At 43.9% G+C, this 23,043-nt stretch overlaps 3 protein-coding genes across 4 annotated transcripts in view; 1 reads left to right on the plus strand and 2 right to left on the minus strand.

Moving 5' to 3' along the window:
• The window catches only part of zdhhc8b (zinc finger DHHC-type palmitoyltransferase 8b), a 64,851-nt gene extending 60,597 nt beyond the window's left edge, over window positions 1-4,254 (minus strand). Inside the window, exon 1 of the mRNA XM_053421213.1 lies at window positions 3,170-4,254. Within this exon, the coding sequence (XP_053277188.1) occupies window positions 3,170-3,273 (104 nt within the window). The 5' untranslated portion in view covers window positions 3,274-4,254. The remainder of the gene's footprint in view (window positions 1-3,169) is intronic.
• Window positions 3,701-9,104, plus strand: pgam5 (PGAM family member 5, serine/threonine protein phosphatase, mitochondrial). Its single transcript, XM_053421214.1, is given in 7 exon segments — window positions 3,701-4,878; window positions 4,881-4,920; window positions 6,046-6,218; window positions 6,435-6,560; window positions 6,737-6,825; window positions 7,715-7,848; window positions 8,566-9,104. Coding segments are annotated over 7 exon segments (903 nt in total). The 5' UTR covers window positions 3,701-4,688; the 3' UTR covers window positions 8,717-9,104.
• Window positions 9,105-10,213: 1,109 nt separating this feature from the next.
• Window positions 10,214-22,952, minus strand: ankle2 (ankyrin repeat and LEM domain containing 2). 2 transcript variants are annotated; one of them, XM_053421212.1, is made up of 13 exons: window positions 22,902-22,952; window positions 20,291-20,803; window positions 18,991-19,185; window positions 18,507-18,691; window positions 17,641-17,829; window positions 17,414-17,536; window positions 16,449-16,512; window positions 15,704-15,883; window positions 15,446-15,548; window positions 14,555-14,745; window positions 12,638-13,505; window positions 12,169-12,300; window positions 10,214-11,139 (listed from the first exon to the last, which is right to left on the minus strand). In XM_053421212.1, exons 2-13 carry the CDS (start codon window positions 20,790-20,792, stop codon window positions 10,929-10,931), a joined length of 2,943 nt encoding a protein of 980 aa, XP_053277187.1. In that variant the 5' UTR covers window positions 20,793-20,803; window positions 22,902-22,952; the 3' UTR covers window positions 10,214-10,928. The 2 variants fall into 2 exon arrangements, with proteins under 2 accessions (XP_053277187.1, XP_053277186.1); XM_053421211.1 differs by lacking the exon at window positions 22,902-22,952 and adding an exon at window positions 21,866-22,008.
• Between the last annotated feature and the right edge of the window lie 91 nt (window positions 22,953-23,043).

Consider the following 23,043-nt stretch of genomic DNA (forward strand, 5'->3'; position numbering starts at 1 on the left):
GTTTTTTTAGTTTTTTTTTTTATGCCTGAAGTTGGGCATGCCTGAACCACTGTCATACTGAAAACGTTTTGTTCCAGGTTCCCCCAAACATTTTTACAATAAAACAGCTGCTCTGTGATGAATCATATAAAATGGCTCCTTATGAAACCATTTACCATATATGTGGCACCATCAAGAACCCAATGATTAGTGACATTTTTAACAGTGTATCGTGATTGAGTTTCAACCCCTCTTCCCATCTTTTCACAGCTTGTCACTCTCTCCACTAACACGCTGGAAATTCTGAATGGAGCACAAATACCAAACAAAGCATGCTTTAGGATATGAATGAAGACTGATTCCATGGATCTGAAGTGAAAAGGAGGAAACAGATGTGGAAGCTGGAGATTAGATTCCTGTCAGGCTCTTTCTCGTGCACAGCTCTGCTCTCATTCTGGTCAAATGCCGCCGTGCACTCTGATTATTTAGCCGGCACAAACACAAAACTGCTGAGCACGTAGGTCTTGTCCAGATGATCGGTGGATCGATCCATACATCTAGCCATGCGCACCCTGGAGTGTGGCCTATTAAGTTTGGCATCAAATGAGAACCGCCAGCCTGGCTGTTCTGCTTCCAGAGCAGGTTACTCATTTGGCATATGGTCAAGGGCAGTGATTAAGCCATTCTGAGCACCGCCACACTAAAAGGTAGAAGAAAGCTTCTTTAATGCAGCCATACGGAACAGGGACCCATTTATATATAGTCAGTGCTCTAAGTTATTGATCCAGATATGACTGGGATTATATTGTGATTGCTAAACCACGACTAGAGACTTATCTTCAGTATTTCTCTATGATGAGTGATGAGTGGCCATGCTGTGTGTACATAAATAATTCTGTCCTAATGTGACCTAATTCAATCTCTGTGGGGAAACACAAACTGTCAGACATCCGCAAGCCAAACCCAACCCTGTGTGTGTGTAGTGCTGACCCCAGGTCTCATCCTCCGTTGCCCACATGACACCAAGTGGCCTGTTGACAGCAGTGAGACCTTTAACACACTGCAGCCTGGGAATAAAAAAAGATTTGTGTCCCCGGCACTCTGCTGTACATGAGTGCACATGAGGTCGTGATCTAGCTCTTTAGTTTTACTCCTGCATGTCTGCATCCAAACCACACTGACAATATGAATATTCAAATTTCTGCTACTGTTGTCAGTGCATGTTATACTGATTAAGAGACGTAACACAAAAGGTCTATAACTATTCTGTGGCTAGTATCGTGAGTTTATGTGTAGCTCTGCAGCAGCAGCAGCCTCAGACCGGGTCCAAGATAATGGATGGAATGGATGTGTGTTTGATAATGAGAAGGGATGTCCTAGTTTGGACGTGCACTGCTCCCCGGGGGGGGGGGGGGGGGGGGGGGGGGTCCATTATACACAGCTCAATCCTCTGGGCCTTTTTTTAAGAGGAAATGGAAGAGGAACAGACTACAGTCTTAATCCTCACCCTCAAACCATCTGCTGAGGGGGTGAACCTTAAAGTGTAGAGTGATATTTATTGGCAGCCTGTGACTGAATCTCTGATCACAAATTGATACATTCATTGATTCACAGATCAGGATTTGTTTAAGCAAAGCCCTGGACAGTACACTAAGAAGTGCTGGGATTTTTAAAGATACCTCCCATTGGCGCATCCCACAAACACCATATGTTTGGCTCGGTCGCGGTCACTGACCTGAGAGTGAGAGTACAAAACCCCTCATAGTGCAGCCATTTGTCCCAGTGGGCCAGATTTTACACTTATTACATCTTGCTTACATTTTACTATTGAGAGAAATAAAGTTCATGAAGATGTGACAAAAAAAAAAAAAATGACTTTGAAAATTCACACACACAACATTAGATCATCAAGAGCTCAAAACATACGACATGTTAAGAAGAAAATGCCTTAGAAACTAGATGGATTTCTCATGGTGCGATTTTGGTGAATCATCACTGCGTCTAACATGTCTCCCATTGGTTACTGTGACATATGGTCTTTAAAGCACTGTCAAACAGCCAATCATCAGAGAGCGAGAAATCACTGCTGCAGTTTGATCCCTCTGCAGACAGTGACTCTATATAGGAGGATAGTGAGTGATGGATGCTTCTCACAGTAGTTAGTCTAGATCAGACGTCATTCATAGAGATCCCCCCCCCCCCCCCCCCCACCCCCCCCCCCCCCTCGTGTGTCCTTGTCATGACGTAGATTACACTGATAATCTGCTCACCTGGGCGGGTCAGCCCTGGAGGAGCATGTATGTGAGGATGATGATTCACTCTCTGCCGTCATCTACAGCGTCACCTCTGCATTTATGTCACATTATTATCTCCCTCTATTATCAGGTGGAGTGATCGAGGGGCCTGTGGTGAAAGCTTCCCTACGTGGGGGTCCTTTGCAGGGCTTGATACCCTAGCTGATAAAGCTGTGTGACTGTGTAATCATCAGCCGCTGAGGATGGAGCACTATCAGCAGCTCATCTCCACACTTGAGCTGAACGGAAATCTGCTTAGGGAGAGAGGGAGGACCTGTTGTTCTCGGGTCAGGAGACCACACATATACACACACTGTAGGTGGGGCATGGCGGTGGATGGTCTGAGTCATAGCTTTGGGACCCCTGCAGGACCCCACTTCCCCAACAACCCCTCACCTAGAGTAACTAATGCCTCTTGCATGAGTGGTGTTACACTGGGAATCAAACACAGCCGCCTACACGCACACACGCACACACAGCCGCCTGCTGGCCCAACGCAACCATTTTAATTGTACCAACAACTGCCTGCGGCGTCTCTTGAATGGAAAGTGAGCATCTGCAGGCCCAGGAGCTGTGCTTCTCCCCTGCACGGCCGTGGCTTCTTTATAAATTGACACACTGGAAGTTTGACCCTGCAGGTTTAATCCCTAGAATGATCTGCGTGGGGCTGCAGAGGAGAGGCTGCATCCGAGGCTGCTCTTTGCAAGAAGCCAATTCCCAACTGGATGAGGCACACTCCTGTGAAAACAACACTTACTCCAGTTCAGTGACTGAATCCACCCGTGCAAACTTCAGATCCACTCCCGTGTGTCTGTGGGTGGGTGTGCGCGTAATCTGGAGAAACAACCCAATGCATGCACATGATAAGGGGAGAAGAGGAGGCGTAAAAAACTTACGTGAAAACGAAAAATAAAGTGGTGGACCCCACGAGCAGTGTGGCAGCAGTGGACACCGGGATGTATTTGGTGGGTTTAAATCTCTTTCCAGCGCTGGTGGGCATTCTGTGATTTCCACATTCCTCTATTAATTATTCCGATTGGAGGCGCGTGTAGGAAGAATAATAAAGAGGTCCAGGTCCGGTGTGGAAGGGCTTTTCTGCGGGTGTGAAAGGTACAAGCAGTCCGTGTGTGCTACCGATGAAGCCGCATAGATCCTCAGAGAGAGAGAGAGAGAGAGAGAGGCAGGAACACACGGGGCTGGAGCTCGCTCTCTCTCTCTCGCTCTCTCTCTCTCTCTCTCTCTCTCTCTGGGAGCCTGGAGATCCCACCCTCACGGTCCAGCCCACTGCTGAGGTCACTGAACCGCTCGAAAAGGTGGAGCCTCGATCCCTGGAAACCCTGCAGGCGTCTCCCAAGGAAAACTGCCCGTGTCGGCTGCTGGTTATTCTGCATTTCATCGGTAGGCAGGGATCGCTCTTCAGGCATGTTTTACCCGAGGATTTTACCCGCAAGATTCAACGATCCTCTCACATTTTCAGTTTCCCTTTGAATACACACGCAACTATTAAAAAAACAGTGTTTATTGAATCTACAACGTGTTTTAAAGTTGAGGGTAAATCTGTGTTTCTGTCGCCGCAGCCGCAGCCACCGGCACCAGACTCCATTCAGATTCTGCCAGTTTTACGTTGCTTCGCTCACCCACAAGTGTACACACGTGATCGGTGCAGATAGAATATATTTCACACAATATCTTCTTCAACTCTTCAGTCCGGCTTGGTCATTGCACATCAGTCAGCGCGTTTTCAAATGAAACCCCTGTTGTTAAAGTGAACCTCTCGCTCCTCTCACCGCCTCCTGCAAAGTTTGAAAATGATAGTAGATCACGTGACGATTTGTTAGACTTAAACTGTTTTCAAAAGGTCACCCACCTCACAGCTACTCGTGTGCTTTGCTATTATTTATGTTTATTCAATCCTTTCTTTTGATACTAGTTAAATATTATATAATTTTTCAACTGCTGTCTTCTATTTGAGATTTTTTATTGTGTGACTTGCTATCTTTCATTTATCATTATTCTCACAATTTCATGTGTGGATTTACAGCGCCTCTTGCAGTTATCACTCCAGATTTTGGACTCAGAGCGCCCCCTTGTGGCACAATCAAATGTATGCGAAGAGCGAAGTGGAGGCTTTTTGTCTCCGCGGGCCCCCGTACTTTTTGTGGAACACTAGATTAGCTTGCTATCTGTTGTGCCGACTGTATTTTTAGTTTGTAGCTTAGCGCCGCCGCACCTGCAGACGTCTGTGCCGCAGCTTTTACTTTCACTTGCTCCCATCGGACAATCAGACGCCATTCGTCCAAACCAAGCCGCAGAACACTGAGGACAGGTGGCGTGGCGTCTCGTTACAGCGACCCGTCGGAGCTCAGCTAATTAGCTAGCGGGCAGTGTGCTAACCCCGCGGCGGCTCGCAGGACCATGGCGTACAGGAAAACTTTCCAGCTCATCTGCGGGGTCGCCGGAGGCTCCGCCGTGCTGGTGTTCGCGGCCGCGGCTGCCGACTCCCGCGGGTACTTCGGGGGGCAGCGCGGGGAGGCGGCGGCCAGCCGGTGGTCCCAACTGACGGTGCTCCGAGCTGCGCAGCCGGCGTGGACCCCCGCCAGCCACACGCGGCCCCGACCGGACACGCCTGGGATGTCAACTGGGACAAGTGAGTCGATGTACCGGCATGGTCTCGGATCGTTTCCGCGTAGCTAGTTGTGATGCACCGCCTCCATTGTTAGCTCAGTTATAGCAGTTCAGTAGCCGTCTGTCCACTATGGTCAAAGGAGGTTGGCTTCAGTATAAGAAGATGTTGTGCTACTATGGTCTGGGTCGGTAAACTATGTAAACAAGTATCTCCTGTATATGTTCTGTCAATGAGGAAGTACCCAAAGGCCAAACGCCTATAAATCTGTGTAATGCCAATCCAATATAGGAGCTACGACACATACATTATCTACCTCAGATTGTCATTTTGTTTAACAACAGTTATAATCATAATATTTATCTTAACGCAGTTACAAGATGCTGCACAAGCTAAATGTAAAATGTTGAAGGCGAACAACAAGTAACAAAGCAATTTGAGGACTACACATAATTGCAGCACGAATACAAACATATAAAATGTCACGATAAGAAATGTTTCAAAACAAGGCAAAACAAAACAAAATGATTGAAATAGTTAGTAAGATCAGAACCAGAAAACGGCTACGTATACAAATGTGTCTTTAAGAGAGATTAACAAGAGGACAAGGATTCTGCCAGCGGAGATTGCTTTAAAGAGTTTGAACCCTGACAGATAAGGCCCGGTCACCTTTGGTCCTCAGCTGTTTGAACCACAACCTTCTCTTAGGAGCACAAGTTCTGTCTTGAAACGTAACACAAACATCGATGCAACAGTTATTGTGAAAATGATCGATATCCTCTGATATCTTGATAACATGATTGGCCTGTTAAACTCAAACCAAACTTAACAGGTTGCTAACTGTAATAGTTTGGATGCATGCCGATTCTAAGGAAGGATCAAGAGGATTTGTGAGATTCATGATCCTTATTCCTCGATCTACACTAACTACTGACAAACCACACATCTATGAATAGTGAACATTTTAAAGGAAGCTTGGCGTTGAGAATCTTCCAAACTAAGTTTATGGAAGTTCCTCAGAGTTTCATGCTGATCATCATCATAAATCCTAGTTGTTTAACCCAGATGTCCATGCTTAAACCTAACCACTAAACCAACCGGACAAAGCCTAATCTGAAAATCCCTGTGTTAACACTTAACTGTGTTCAGGAGAGACCCAGCTTTACTGTCCAACGGGAAGAAGAAGGAGAGTGTAACCGAGGACCCCAGCTCCGAGCAGGACAACGGCAAACCCAAAGCTACACGCAACATCCTCCTCATCAGGCACTCCCAGTACAACCTGAGTGGAAACTGCGACAAGGAGAGGATCCTCACTCCACTAGGTCTAGTTGTTTTCCCTGCATGAATGGGGAACCACACAGCAGTCTGGGGAGTAGTTTCAGTCAAAGAGGTTAATGTGTATGTTGGGGACCAGCCCCAATGTGTGGGAGACAGTACCTCTTCTCTTGCCTGTTGCTCCAACCAAAGTTTACCGACCATCTTGGTGTCCCATCTGACAAACAAGTCCTTTGTTATAATGGCTGTGTCTCTACTTCCAGGTCGTGAACAGGCGGAGCTGACGGGCCAGAGGTTGGCCGCTCTGGGACTGAAGTACGATGTCCTGGTTCACTCCAGCATGGCCCGGGCCACAGAGACAGCAAACATCATCAGCAAACACCTCTCAGGTAGTGAAAGACCCGACTCGTCCACTCAGCCTTATCACTTCGATCATTTGTATGGTTTCAAAAAGTCAAGTGTTTAGCTCTTACTCGTTTAAGAGTAACAGCTTACATTTCCATTCAGTACCTAATAAAAAGTATACTTATATTTTGTCCTTGTGCTGAATGTCTTACGGGTCTAGGAGTGGAGCTGGTGAGGTGCGACCTGCTGAGGGAGGGCGCACCTATTGAGCCGGTTCCACCCGTCACTCACTGGAAACCTGACGCTGTGGTGAGAGAGGCTGCATCCACTCTGCCGCTGGAGTGGGCTGTAGGCCGGATTTGCTTTTCCTTGTTCAAGTTACTTTGCGCCTCTCACATGTCTGTGCAGGCGTTCTGTCCTGTGATTGTTCAGGCTTACAGCTGCAAAATTAGCCAATGCATTCAGTGCAATGCCACAGGAATGGAAATAAGAAGAGTTCTTTTCCAAAATGGCAACGTTACAGGGAGTCACTTTCAGTATCTTCTACCATTGTTAGTTTAACATATGCTATATATTTAGTCGGTACATGTTCATTATTACAAACACTTTAGAATGAGTTCACCTCACTGCCGAAGTCATTTTTATGCCGACAGATATTTACATTTTTCTAGATAAAAAATAATATTTCCCCAAACGCTGCCCTGAGTACGCTGGATAAACCCATTACCTTCAGATATTAAACTTTATTTTCCCTTGGGGAATTTAGTTTTTACTGCCAGTTCAGTACAGATCAACACAAATAAGCACTTCAAAAGGCACATTGATTTTGAGTGTTTAATCGTGGAAAACGTCCAACTAAAATCCTCAAATATGGTACCACCGTGTCAGAAAGACGCAGTTAATTACACTTCCTTTTACTGGATTGTACATGAAACATTTCTTGTTGACATGTTAATCAGTCAGGCCTCACCTGAAACTTGTTGGACATAATTTGATCCTTCATTTGAACAATCCAGTTCTCTGCAGGACAAATCAGCCGTGACTTAAGAAGGAGCATTTCTATCTGGTTGGTCATTTTGGAAGAAGCTCTTTCTCCATTCCTCACAGTGTACAACAGCATCATGTACTGACTGACGGGTTCTGACCGAACCTTTTTCACGTGACAAAGCTGGCTTTCAACCTTTCTACCGTCCTCCAGCAGTACCATGAAGACGGGGCTCGCATCGAGGCAGCCTTCCGCCGCTACATCCACCGGGCTGACCCCAAGCAGAAGGAGGACAGCTATGAGATCATCGTGTGTCATGCCAATGTCATCCGTTATTTTGTGTGCAGGTTTGTGTCGTCAGCGGGCAACGTGGAGTGTGGGCTCCTGCTTTGCTAACTGCCGTGTTAATTTTGCCTCATAAGATCCGTAGATTGAATTTGTGCTTTAGTTGTGTCAAGCTCCTAAAGGGAAAACCCTGTTTAATATAAACAGGCTAACTGCTACACACAGACGTGTGTATTTCTGGGTGACTGCTCGTCCCCTGCCTCTGGTCGATGGGATATTTAGTGAAGCTCATCCATACAGATTAAAAAAAGTAGTAAAAAAAATCAGATGTCGATATTTTGGCAGATGTAAAAGATTTTTTAAATGGCAGTGATTCCTAAGATTGTCGTCATCAAAGCCATATCACAAAGAAAGATAATGCAGGCCTGTTATTTTACAGTATAAACATAATAAAAAATAACAAAATGAAAGAAAACAGATCTTAATTTGAAATGTAAACAAATGCTGTGCTTTCTGCATTATTTATTCAGTAAAACTAAAGATTTGTTATCAGCCTAACATAAACCGCTGATACAGATAAGTCTGTGAAAGGCTCATATTGGCCGATAGGATCATAAAATACTGGTCGGGCTCTTACAATTACTACACCTAATTACGTATAGGAGTTTGATGTCCTCCAAATTATTATTAATCTGACAAAACTACACACAAATAATTGCCCTGTAAATGTATAATTTTCTCATTACTCAAATGTTCTTGTCTGTCTTCTGGTCTCTCAGGGCCCTGCAGTTTCCTCCTGAGGGCTGGCTACGCATGGGTTTGAACAACGGCAGCATCACATGGCTCACCATCCGACCCAGCGGCAGGGTGGCCCTCAGAACTCTGGGAGACGCCGGGTTCATGCCCCCAGACAAACTAACGCGGACCTGATGACTCCCCCCCCCACACACACTCGCCGCAAAGTTTCTGGGACTCAAATCGGCCGCAGGGTCATTTTCTCCTTAAGTGTCTTGAAACATACTTTTGATGTTATTTTGTATTTGAACGACCATCTTATAAGGAGAGATTGGTGTTGTGGTTACTTCAGTGCCATAGGATACCAGAAGTGGTTAACAGCTGCATAGCAACTCCTCCTGAATGTAACTGAGGATTTTTACACGAGTGATTGATTTTTAAAACCAAAAAAGAAATTGAAAGTTGTATTTGTATAGCTGTTGTAAACACAAATCGTGCTGTTAGCTTTACTTGTCATTACAGTTTACTGAAGTGAGGATTGTGTTGTAAGGTGCAGCTGAAGTAAATAAAAATATAAATTGAAGTCTTGTTTTTTCCACAAGTCCTTTCTCGCAAATGCCACAGAAGTAAAAAGAAAAGCGCGTGGAATCGCGGCAGTAAAGTAGGAGTGATGTTTTTATTGGTTAGTTGAAAGCAAAGTAGATCTAGACGTACAGAAAGAGAATTCAACATTTAGTTTTCAAGAAAGTACAGGATGCTAAAAGCACAAGAAGCATGATTTAAGTCGATTAGGTGCATTTTTGCAAAGTTCCACATTCAGAAACATTCAGAGACCAGAGTTTGATCCGATGTCACCTGAGAGCAAGAGGATGACGATACAATCAGCCCAGGGAAGGTTGTGCTCTCAGATAAAGGATTAGTTCACACAAAAACGTTTACATTCAGAACACTTGTTTCTCTCAACCTAGTCGCAATCTGAATATTGATAACGATTGGCTTTTGTTCTTAACGTAGCTGATTACTGGTACAGCAGTGAATTTATCCCCAAGTTAAAGATACTGTCGTTTACAGCAGATTTTTGAACTATTCGTTCAACATGTTAACATGAAGAACTGGAGGGACCTGCCATGAGTTTACCACTCGCCAACTTGAGATCCATGGTATTGTTCTGGATGTTAAAGCTCCATTAAGCAGCAGTTTTCTCCTGGGCTTGGTCGTAACATTAGAAATCAACTGTGAATCAAATAACTACTTGTGAAGTGAAATGGGTCGTGAGAACTGCTGATCTCACTGGGAATCGAACCTGCAGCTCTGTGCAGCTGTCAGCTTATCAGGTGTGTTGTCTGACAGCTTTAAGGCAGTTCTGTTAACACAGCCAGTCAAAGGGATATACAGTTTAACTGCGTTGTTGCTGCTGAGTTAAGTCTTTCTGCCCCCTAGTGGTTTAAATGGCTTAATACAGCTTTAGGGTTTTCTAAGACTGAGCTTAATTAGCTCAGATAAAAAAAGTAAAAGCATGAAAACATACTTTAGAGATGGATGTGTGTTGTCACTCATACTGACAACGTGAGAGTTGCCTGTGATCGGAAATACATATTTCAGAAAAAAAAAAGTGAAAAGAAAAATTGCACAGTCTAAGACCGCTGTAAGTGGCTGAAAGGAAAAGTCAAGACATGTCCAGGAACCACTGAGAAAAGATAGAAACTGTATGCATTTATTGAAGAACAAAATAAAAACATGGAAGATCTCAGTCTTTTTCCCATGTTTGCCATAATCGTCTGTGACTGACACAAACTGTCACTTCAGAAAATTAAGGCAATTCCTGAACTGAGATTCAACATAGGAAATGGCAGTCGGTTTTAATACCTTTGATAAAAACATTTAACTTTTGTGCTACTGACCAACATACAAAAAAATTATTTTTAAAATATTTGACATTAAACTTTTTTTTTTCTCTTTAAGAACATCTTCATTCACAGAATCCTGGTTAAGGACTCCACACTAAGGTTTTATAGACCCACTAACTTTGGGGAGTGCGGCCTGACTTTGTGATATTCAAAAAGGTCGACTACAGGTGCTTCACTCTTGCCACAAATAACTTTAACGTCAACGCAACATGGTCACTCCCATACAGTACATAAAAGATCAAGGTTTCATTTTTTTTTCATTCTTGAGTGTACATCACAACCCAACGTGATGAGAATTCCTGTATTACATAGTAGTATTACCATACATCATTAATACAAATTTTCCAGACACTTGTGCATATTTCTGTTAGGTATGTGGTTTCTGAGCTGTGGAGTAGCCACCTTGGTGCAGCTGGGTTTGTGGTGTGGTGGGGAGGTGAGGTGGGGGGAGGGGTTATGGCCGTAGTTGTAGGAGGCGGAGGGAGGGACAGGGTGGGCAGCTAAATCGATGGCTCGTTTAAGTGCTTGAGGCGGATGCGCTGGATGTAGCTAGCATTGACAGGGCTGTAGCGGCTGGGACTGAAGTCCGGCGAGGCTGCGTGCCGGGCGGGACTGAAGCGGCCGCTGGGAGACATCAGGTCGCTGACCGGGGAGCCGGGAGTCTGATGATGCATCCTGAGTCGTGGTTTTACCACTGCAGGGCTGGGCCAGCTGGAGGACACACAACAACACACATCAGCTACTACATTTACAACGCGGATGCTTTGCTACTAAAACTGAACAGGTGGATTAGAACAGATCAAGGCCCCGTTCAGACATCCACCCTGAGGGCTCTGATCACAAGTGGACCGCTCTTCACACCTGGCGTGTCCTGAATGCGTCTCATGTGAACACATGGTTGGATCTCACTCCCCACTCTATTTGCAAATAAACATGCACATCACTTCGGTTAGTGACCAAGTTATGTTGTTTTTACCCAGTCTGAGTTAACAACAGTGTCTGCTGTCCATACGTTTGTGTGCCAGCACGAGTAAAACTGAAATAATTGTGTTGGTCAGTGATGATGTCAAGATATGGACACTGAGAAGTGTAAATTGTCAGAGGACCTCAGCTGAGTAGATGGTCCTTCATATGTGGCCCAGGACATATTTGCTTTCACACAGTGAGAAGAATGTGGCTACGTGCATCCTGGACCACCACTGAATGTTGTTTGAGTGATCCCATCTCAAGACCCATTCAGGACACATTTGGTTGCGTTCACACATGTACTTGGTTGACCAATTGTGTAGAATTTAGTGACAACTAGTGGTGAAGTTGTATGTTGCAGCTGAATACCCCTCACCTCAGCGTCCCCTTCCCAACATGGAAGAGAACCCGTCATAGCCGTCAGTTGTCATAAAAACTTGAAAGGTGTTTGTTTTGTCCAACTACTGTAAAAAAAACATGGTGGCGTCCGTAGAGAGGACCCGCTCCCGATGGAAATGTGACGTATTTAAATATAAAAGGAATCATTCTAGGGTAAAGAAAACAACATTTTGTACAATTTAGATGTAAGACACTAATGAGAACATCACATCAAGCCATTATCAGACTGTACAGATGTTACTGTATGTGTGTTTATATCGATGAAATCACAGACCAGCAACAGAGATCCTGCATTTCTCAGACCAAATGTTCTCTGAAACTAAAATGTTTCACAATTCAGATAAATCACAGTATTTCAGCTTGTGATTTACTCACCACTGCCTGTCTGATGCAGAGTAGGACGTCATTGTGCTCTTCCACTTATGAATGCTGGGATACTTCAGAGGATCGAAGTCTATGCCGTCTATTGCTGACAAGACCTCTCGGTCTAGCTTGGTTGGTGAATCCCTGTGAAAAAACAGAACTCTCATCACACGTGCAGGTACATACTTATCGTCAGAGTAACAAGGTGAAGCTGTTTTGTAACTGGCTGTCTGTGACATTAACTGTGAGTAAGCGGGTCTTTCAGTGTGTGTGCTTCAACTAGAAGATAAGAACAAGATGCCATAAATAACAAACAACAGCTTAAGTTGATCATCGACAATAACAACATCAGATTCTAGATATAAGATAGATAGACATTTGATATTAACACATCATCTTGGGAAATGTTACAGAACACGATTTCTGAAATTGGTCTAAGAATAATCTTTTCTCATATCGATAATTAATCAGCTAGACTCACCCATCAATGAAAAGTCCCCTTCTAATGTGAGGTGGAGTCCTGGGTAGGAAGTCATTGGAGTTATCCAAGGACTTATAGGAGGACCCAGAAGACCCAGAGCTGCTCAGGTCTCTCCCCCCATGGTCCCATGACTTGGACCTAGCACAGAAGTTGCGTCCCCCAGTCACTGACCCCGTAGTCCTGCCCAGTACCTCCAGACCCTCCTCTGCTTCAAAGAACTCCTCTGAGCTGCCGCTGCTGCGCCTCTCCTCTGTTCCCTCTCCCTCTGTTCTCCAGCTTGGGCCTTCCAAGGCCTCGCTGTCCTGAATGCTGTGACTAAGAGACAGGCGGTTCAGCCCAGAATTCATGTCTATGGCTGAGGAGGAGCTGAAGGCATCCCGGGAGTCCCTGTGCCGGCTGCCACCACTGCTCCTCCTCTCCCTGCTACTGGTGAGGCTGTCCAGTGGCTCCTGCTGTGACATACGCTCAAACTCCACCGTGAGGTTGGAGATGGGCGACAGCCGGCAGGAGGAAGGAGAGGTGCGGGGAGACACCTTGTCTCCATTGTGAGTCTGGTCTCTGGAGGAGGAGGAGCACACCCCATTTTTGCAGACAACACCGGGCGACAGTAGTACGTCGTCACAGCAGCACAGCAGGTCCTGCTCGGCCGCGGTTTCGATCAGATCAGCCCCGCGGTGGTGCAGCGGAATGGGCAGAATGTGGAACTCGTGGCCGCCCACGGCTCCCTTCAGGCCGTCCTTGGATGCAGAGGAGGTGATGCTGGTGAGTGCTGCATTCTGCCGGTTCTTCATCTCCTCCAGGCTGATGTCATCACCCTCGTCCAGGAAGGCACCGACAGAGACGGAGTTGCAGAACTTTTTGGGTTTACCTGCAACCAGGGACAATTAATAACCAAAACACACTGGAAACTCCTCACTATTATTGGAGTGCAATATTATCATATAACTCGTCAAAGCAGAAAATGATGTAGCTCTGCAAAACGCATTGTTTGTTTTACATCTCACAAGAGGCTGTACCTGATAACAAACCCTGCATTGCCAAGTACCACATAGGGTTGGGTACCGAAATCCAGTGCCTGTTAGTCCATGGCCGGTCTACCAGACCGAATCACACAGATCTTGGCGTCAATTCGGTGTCTGAGCTTTGTACTGAAATAGTTGTCCTGTTAACAGGCAACATAAACATCACAGCACGTGTCTGGTTAACATTACACTTAACTCTGATGGCACAACACTCTCTTCATGGTTCTGGCAGCACGTAACGTTAGCCTACAGTTAGCTAGTAGCTTCCTCAAACCTCAGTCAAACAAATGCCTCAGGCTAACCAGTCAGAAGTGTGGCTGTATTTCACGCGAAAGGACTCCGACACCGGGATTTGCAGCAAATATTTGTAAAGGGAGGAACACAAAAACGTAATGAAGCACCTGTGGACGCACAGATACATTTCAAAGGTTGTTCTGTGTTTTACTGGCTGCGTGACCTCATGCCAAACACATGAGCCAGCTGTGTGGGCGTCTCCAGCCCCGCCGCTGAGGAGACAATTGATGAAGAGTTTGGAGCTGAAGCATTTTTTGCATTATTAAGCACTGAAACTTTTATTTAGTGTTAAATTATTGCAGGTTTTTATTTCTAATGTGATTTTATTTATTTCAACTTTCAAAATATAAAATGGCTATTTTTGTTGTTGAATGTCATTTGGTGCTTTTGTTTTCATTGGTTCTGGCACTGTTTTTAAAGTATTGATTTTGCACTGGTCTTGGTATAAACCCAGATACCCAACCCTAAAAACACATTAAATCAGGGAGTATGATCTGCAATGTTCACACAACATTTCTTATCTCAGCAGTTTATACCATTATGTTTTTCTTATAAATATAAATAATATTTTTTGTTTCAGGACTCTTGAGGGTGAGCATACCTGGAGAGGGGCTTTTGAACCTGTTGCTGGTCTCATTCTCTCCAGCGTCGTCATGACCTCGTGGGCTGAAATCCTTCTTGCCCAGAAACTCTTCCAGCTTTCGGAGCCCCTCTGTTGATGACAGATCCACGAAACTTTCCAGGAAGTCCCAGTACTCAGCCCATGGGTGACCCATCCCATGAGCCAGATCTCTGCAGAGAGGGGACCACTGCTCTGTTAGACTATTACACATGAAAATGCACCATGTCTTTGTTTGGGTTAATCAGAATTACTGGTGTTCTCATAGTTAATGGAGCATGAACCTTACTTTAACAACTCAAGACTGAGTTAACCTGCATTTAGACCGATTGGTTTGCGTCTGAGAATAACACAGTGTCACTGACCCGTTTGTCAGATTTGTTTATGTAATGTCAAATATTTTCTTATTCTACAAACACTATTAAACACTGTTAATAAAGAAGACACACCGAACCACAAATTTAGGTGTCATTTCCGGTATAAATTGTATTAATATTGTTTTATTTTGAATGTAAACTCTAATCCTGTCCAGGATTAAATTAGCCGGGTGCACATAGTGAAGATTGAAGGAAATACTGAAAAAGTGGAGATGACCTGGAACAAAGAATGAACCAGATTGAACCCAGCATGTTACACATGGCTCAACTTGTTCATAATCCCCAAAGACATGTTTATCCTGCTGGTGTAAAAACTGTTTCCTCCAGTGAATTCTTGAACCACAATAATCAGCATTTAGCCAATAACTATCACCAGTCAAGAGTATTATGATATCATTGCAATGTTTAATGTATTTCATTTTACTCTCACTGATGGAGAGCCAGGCAGGGTTTTACAAATCTGATTCATGCAGTGAGATTACTGTGTTGGATTTACCTGCCCACTCTCTCTGCCCCACGGTCAGGATCAGACTTGAGGATGTTGTGGAAAAGGTCGCCTCGGTCTCGGGGCGGCGTCTTCCAGGAGCGGCGGAAGTCATCTGCCTGCAGAAGGATATATTTTTTTAGGTTATAAATTTCAAACGGATGTTAACCTCTATTGATCTTAAACATCACAACTTAATGATGTGATCTGCTAAAACACACAGAATGAGGCAGTGATAGGTTAAAAATAACTCAATAAAATTAAAAAAACTTGCTTTAGACGGACTCAGTGGGCCAGCAAAGGCTGTGACTGTCATCAGTGGATCCTTCGGGCTTCTTGTGTGCCTCTGGATCAGCGAGAGATTTTCCGAGGACTCAGGTGACCACGAAGCCCCGATGATGGGCTGAGAGGTGTTGTCAGTTGCCCTTAACAAAGGGATGTAGCAGCGATCTAAGACACAACAGACAATTTAAGTTTAGAGGACGTAGTTGGATGGCCATGACTTTCATTCAAAGCACAACACCACACCAGTGGGAATCAAATCTCAATCTAGCTTCGATACTAAATTTAATCTTGTCTTTCGTTAATGTCTGTTGCATGTGGTGTTGTCAGGCTGTGCACAGGCCAGTGATTAAAGATAGCATGCAGAACCTCACACCAACCAAATTCAGCAGAGTACCAGTGTTACTCTCTACAGCTGCTTTCAGACATGAACAGTTTCTCGCAGGAGGGAGGGCCTCTGAGCGTTCTGCAGTCTTTCGCCATCAGATTTATCCGAATAGTTTTTTTCACATCCCAGAAAGAATTAGAGGGCTTAACAAAATCTCTCAGACTTATCAGTAGTTCATTCTGTATTGAGCACAGTCTGCCACACTAACCCCTCAACACCAACCCCAAGCTGTTTTCATTCATCCATGGGGCTCTGGGTGTATGTCCACTAACTGGCACTTGTTTGTGTCATCTTTAACAGGAGATAAGTGACAAAAACCTTCAATGTTTTGATAAATGTCCTTACCCTCCAAAAAGTCAGTTATCTTCTCCTTCACTTCTTGGGTTTTATTCTTCCTGCTACAAATAAGCTGCGGAGAGGAAAAATAAAGAGTTTAATATATGTGTACAGTCTTACAGCTGTTGCTGAATCAACAGAGGAAAGAATTTGCTCATCTAACTTTAGCTTACAATGTGCACTGAGCAACTGTTGCCAAAAGATTTGAAATGCAAGCTGAAAGGTCACCGCTCTAAAACCTGAGTGAGCATAACTGTATCTCCCTCAGCAAGTACTGCCAGGAAGTCATTGTTCAGAAGCACTGTGTAAACCTGAGTAGCTCCCAGACAGAGCGTATGTGTATGTGCACACATTCATCTATACCTTCTGTGTATAAGTCCCCATCAGCTAGAACCCAGGCTATGCTAAATGTTACTCGATGTGAACGCTAGCACTGCAATGATGGTGTTGCCAGTGTTTAATGGTGGTCAGGTACATACCTATTATATTACTTGCCCACTGGCCCCATCGTCAATTTCATTTATTAATAGACAGAAAACTTGTTTGGTTCAAAAGTGTCTAAGAGTAGAGCGTGACTCAGGCCAAATTTAACCATCTGATCCGACCCAAGCCCAACCGAGTATAGTGGTCGGGAGACTCAGGACTGCCATTTGGAATGATCTATCTGAAACTGGCCCAGCCCGCCAGAAAAAAGTGCAACAGTGCACATTGAACCATCACAGTCTGGGTAATTAGATCCTGTTTACAACTTCATGTGCAGCAGAGGAGGGAAGCTTCTCACAGTGAAATCTAACATTGCAGATCTCACTCAGTAAATGCAGTGCAGACAATGAGCCATGTCTTTTCTTGTTAAATGTCCAGTGCAAACAGTAACACCTGTGTTGTCACGGGTTTATTAAACAGTGTGAAATGTCAACACTATGGATCCCTAGAGAATGAAAGGTTAAATTAGGGTTAAAAATAAAGCTGCTTACATCACAAGGCCTCTGTCCGTCCTTGTTCTTACTGTTCTTTTCGATGTCAGGATGCGAACACAGAACGTTGACCACATCTGGGCACCCAAACTTACAGGCAAAGTGAAGTGGTGTTTCAAACCCCTGGAACAAACACAGAGTAAAATACAATGTAAACACCACTAACTCCCAACATTTGGCAATAATCTTATCTAACCTGGCTCAGCGTGTATGTTAAATTAACTTACAGCCTTATCTGGAGTGTTGAGGTAAAGATCTACAATGTAGCGGACACGTTTCTGCAGCATGACCTCCTGGTCGTCTGGGTACATGAGGCGCATGAACTCTGGGTTCTCCAAGGTGTCCAGCAGCAGCTGGGCGATTCCCGCCTGGTTCTCCTTGGCTGCCACGTGCATGACGTTGTACCGACAGCCCTCCTGAACAAACAAAACAAGGGGAACAACTTCATGCATCAGGACATCATCCTCTTTAATCTCCTGCCAATGGAAGAGGACCCAAAAACGCAACACCAACTTTAATTATGAATTAATCATGCACTTGTATTTCACTTTTTGAGGTACAAGGGTTGGTATTTATGACACAGAATATCTGAATATTGCAATGACTGATACAATGCATTATTGCCGTTTATTTCCAGATTAATGGAGTTAACGATAAACTATAAATCGTGCATCTCCATCGCTCTTCTGCTCATTTTATATTTTTCTATTATTTGGCTCCAAAGAGCTATAGTTAGGTTTTTTAACATTCCTGAAGAGTCTGGGCACTTAGACACTAATTTAAATGAACTTATTACACTTGGCCAACTGTAAACTGGACATAAGCCTCAACGAACAGGTTGGCACTGATGTGGAAAAGACCGTTATATAAATATCAACAAATGACAACATTCAAGTCGGGCTATACTACATCTATTAATAGCAAAGACTTTCTGCAGAGACCGGGATTCCACAATAGTGCTACTTCAATCCTATTTGTATAGCCCATTTTCACAAATCACAATTTGTCTCATAGGGCTTAACAAAGTGCCACATCGTCTGACCTTAACCCTCAACCAGAGTAGGGAAGATAGATATTCACTTAATGTCCTCACCTGCACAATAGTGGGATTATCCCCTGAGCCAATGAGATAGCGGGGGTTGCTCCAGACCAGATCTCCAAAGGCGACCTCATCGCCTTTCTCCACAGCTTTCCTCAGTTTGGCATTTAGGTCCTGGGTGCGCGGGCTCTTAAAACTGTTAGCCCGCTCCCGGTTGATGGTATCAACCCCCATGTTTTCTAGTAAGGAGAGGGAGAAGAGAGAGAAGGATGGGCACTGCTGTTAAAAACTCAGTTCAAGGCTGATGTGCTCCATGGTCAAACTGTCTGACTTTGAAAAAACGTAGAGAATTTATATATAAGAATAATTTGCTCACAGATGGCATTAAAAGAGAAAAATCAAACATTTTAAGAAAGAATAAAAATAACTGCTTGGAATAAAACTTTGATCAAACATATGCTGAATGTCTAATTAAATACATCACAGAGGATATTATTGCAACCATTTACATAATAAAAGGTATCAGACATCTAGTTACCTCTACTAAGGACCAGGCCTGGTTTGACAGGAGACACACAGGGTGCAGATTTGCTGGGAGAGGGGAAATAGTCGCAGATCCCCTCGGCGAACTTCTCAGCATCCTCTCGGAAGGGAAAGGCTTTGAATCGTGCTCCTTTCATCAACTTTACAGCTTGAAGAGTGTCTTTCTTATCTGTGTATACATGTGGCCCCTCTTCAAAAGAAAAGACAAAGAATTAGCTACTATCTTTCATTTTTTTCCACACACGTTTCTTATTTCGTACAGTGAAGTGAGTTAATGTGACTGTAAAATGGAGCAAAAGATTTCATAAAGAACTGTAAACTGTAAAGTCATATTTTGATGAGGCTCTACAAAGTGCAGTTGCTATAAAAGCTCTCCCTGACATAGTAACATTTACAGAATTGATTTTTGTAGTAGCTCAAGATTCTTTTAGATCAATATTCTATTCCAGAGAGGTTAGGCAGTCCAGGAGCCCTGCTGCTCACAACCACACAAGCAGCAACAAATGCTTTCATCCACTTAACAGACAGATGTAGATGTCAGACTACAACAACAGCACGTTCTCCTTAACAAATACTGAAACTAGACAACACAGACTATATCAGGGATAAACAAGCATCAGGAGGATCTGTTGAGGAGAGACTCAGCTCTTAGCATAAAAGCCCAAATACACAAGAGTTGCATGTTTTTTCATACTGAGAGACAGTAAGATGATTGAGGAAACAATCATTTCGAAAATGTTTTCATAATTAAACTCAAACTATATTTTCATAGGTGCTGAAAATATACTGTTGTAGTAGCTGCATTGCAGCATTTAACATTATCAATAAATATGTGAAAGCAGAAAAAAGAAACTAATTGAGAAAAAGAACATTCAAAACTGTTGTTGTCATTGTTGCATATTGCCAAAGTCAGTGGAGACAGAGTGCAGCGAAATGGTTTGTGCATTAAAATGTCTTTTTTTACTGACCTAACTCAAATATTCTACTTGCAATAATATCGGACACACCGCAGGAGTATTTCATTTGAGATATCATGTGAGATATATATATACATATATACAAACATAAACAGGAGAAAGAGTCTGCATGTTAATTGATAATGAGAGATATAGCTGCAACCATTATTATTTTGTATCCCTATATCAAAGTTAAAAGGTTCAGACCCTGTGAAAAGAGTTTTGACTTTAAAGTAATTTTTTCCAAATTACAGAAACTTTTCCTGCTGTGACTTTTATTAACTCTCAATATGGAACATGGTATCTGTATGACACTGGACCAACAAGCGTCTTTCTTACCATTTCTCGACAAAACATCCTCCCAGAGTGGACATACTCCATAATAAAAGGTTGGGGACACTTGTGCGAGCTTTGAAGGGGTTTCTGTTTTGGATTGAGAGTTACTGCCTTCAGCAGAGCTGTTGGCCTTTGTCTTTACTGAGATCTCCTCTTCCTCTGGAGGGTTGAGACCCACACCATAACCAAAGTCCATCTCTTCGCTGGCAGCATTAGAGGAGCTGTTGCTTGGTGCAGCAGTGGTAGGTGCAACTGCAGCAGTGACACGGGCCACAGGGTTGACATGATCTGCAACAGAGGCTGCACCACCCGAAATATCTGCTGAAGAACCATTGTCTAACTCAGTGACACTGCTCTCTGGCCCGGCCAGGACTCGGGCTAACTTCCTCTCGAAGGTGGCTCGGGTGGTGGCTGTGATGGGTCCGCACTTCACGCCAGCTCGGGCAAACTCCTCACGCAGTTCATCGCCACTTAGCCCCCCCAGCCTGCTCATAACCGCCTCCATGGTTCAGCTCCCTGCAAAACACAACATATGACACTTCAGCAATCATTACCAGCCACTGTTAATAAACTGGACAACCACCTTGTACTAGCTGCTGCTCGTCTTTTATCATGAATGATAACATACAATGCATTTGTTAAGACTACACCACAGTTAGAGGTGTTACATTCAGTCACATTTAAATTCATATCTAGTTTCAAGTAAAATATTTACATGATTTCACATGGCTAAATTGAAGTTTTATGAAAATCAGAGGCTTTTGCCTTTGTTTACAGCTCTAAAATCACTACTACTACCATTTATTGTACACTACAATTTGGACTGTATACATAATACTAATATCTTTGTATTAACCAACAAGTGAAACTCGATTAAAAAATTAAATGCAGTGTCTTTTTTCTTTAAACTTAATCTATACTTCTGATAATCAATCGACGGCCTCTAATTGGGTTGCGCATATGTTAATATTATATCATAACAAGCAATCAACCGTTGAAAAAAATAGAGATTTTACAACCAAATCCCTTTTTAAACATTTCCATGTAGGCTCCACAAATATGTTACACAGATCATGTGCATGCTCATAAAATACGCAATTTTTTAAACATAAGTCCATCCTCGGCGATATGGCAGGTGCTTCTCAAGATCAATACTCCCACATTATTAATCCAATAATCCAATATCAAATGTATTTGAACGGAACCAGCTTCACCAATGTGGGACTAGCCTCTGCTAGCTAGCCTGCTAACCAACAAGTCCGCTTTAGCAGGCGGGGAAATGTCTCTGGCGAAGCTAGCATGTGGGAAACAGCTCCGATGAAAACCTACACTGGCGGAGGAAAGTTGGACCAGGGACATTGAGGACTGGCGTCATGATGATCGGACTTATACATTAAACTGGATCCATCAAAACAACACTGGTCTGTTCACTCGCACGCTGTCACGCCCAAGTACTTCAGTCGCGGCGGGTGTCTGGGCTGTAACGTAACAAATTTGGTCTGTCTTCGCGGTGATGATGCCGATAAACATCTAAGTGTGAGTGATGACATCCGGTGACGAACGCGTGCCTGTACTCACCGAGTGACATCTTTATTGAAACGGCGCAGATGAGTAGGAACCCGCGGTTACTTTACACAGGTGAAGTGTTGGACAGACACAAAGCTGGAGACGGTCTGGAATAGTCTCATTGTTTACAACATGCTCTGCGCATGCTCAGTTGTATGGGAGGGCGCACGTTGCATTTCAGAACCGTGGGGAAATTCAACACTGGACGAAACGAAGGTGACAGGCGCGTGATTTAGTGACAACTGTCGTTTATTATCCATAAACCACTAAATAATGACCGAACCACATGATTTGAAACAGTTTAAGCCTGGACGTGGCTCTACACTGAAAAGGGTCCCCGCTACGCTACATAATTTTTGTGTCATGGCCATGTATTGTCGGGATTTAACATTATTATAAAACATCGCTGAATATAATGTACTCGCCCGTGCTCTGTGATTTAAAGATCATTCTGCTGAAATTGTATTTACGCTGTCTCTGTTAGTTACGTACTTTCTGTGAGGCGTGGATGTAGCATCAAGCTCTCCAGTAGCAGACGTGACTTATCCAAGGAAACTGTAACCTCGTGTCATGACTTTCCTTGACACCAGCACGTTCAGCTTTTTACTCAAATAACGAACTTGTGCAAATCTAGTGTCACGTTCGTATAAAACACCCGGCTTGAGAATATTCCTATTGGCAAACGACGAGCCAACCTGCTAATAAGGCAGTTGTCAGGTCAGTCACAGCCAAAATATAACGATTCAAAAGACAATTACACAGGAAGTGAGTCGGGCAGATACTTTGAGAGATCACAGCCAGGTTAAATGTGAACATATAGAAAGTGAATGACGTTAACTTGACGACCCACCCACGACATGGTCTTTAGCAAACATGCTAATTCCCATTAGCTACTTAGCATGTCAGGGAACCGCCGGTTAGCAATAGCATGCGTTAATACTAACAGGTGTTGTAGAAACAAATACGCTCCCGTATTCTCCCTGTCAACATGTAGCCCAGTGATATGCAGTAGTTTACAGTATTCTTGTTTTAATTTAAGCATTCCCACCTCCTCCGCGCTCCCCGGCTGCTGTTGCTAGGTGTCTTCTCACCGCGACGGTTTCAAAATGCAGAGCGCGAGGACCCCGTTCTGTCCTACACCGTGCCTGAGCAGAATAACAGCTTAAACACAGGGACACGACACAACTTGG

This window comes from Pleuronectes platessa, chromosome 4 (assembly GCF_947347685.1).
Source record: "Pleuronectes platessa chromosome 4, fPlePla1.1, whole genome shotgun sequence".
Lineage (NCBI taxonomy): Eukaryota > Metazoa > Chordata > Actinopteri > Pleuronectiformes > Pleuronectidae > Pleuronectes > Pleuronectes platessa.

Excerpts from the sequence above, each read along its gene's own strand:
- ankle2 (XM_053421212.1), bottom strand. The coding sequence starts at position 20,792 with ATGGAGGCGGTTATGAGCAGGCTGGGGGGGCTAAGTGGCGATGAACTG. Across the intron at positions 18,692-18,990 it reads AGGCCTGGTCCTTAGTAGAG|AAAACATGGGGGTTGATACC; the intron begins GTAACTAGATGT and ends TCTCCTTACTAG. Across the intron at positions 12,301-12,637 it reads AGGGGACTTTTCATTGATGG|GGATTCACCAACCAAGCTAG; the intron begins GTGAGTCTAGCT and ends GTTTTTTCACAG.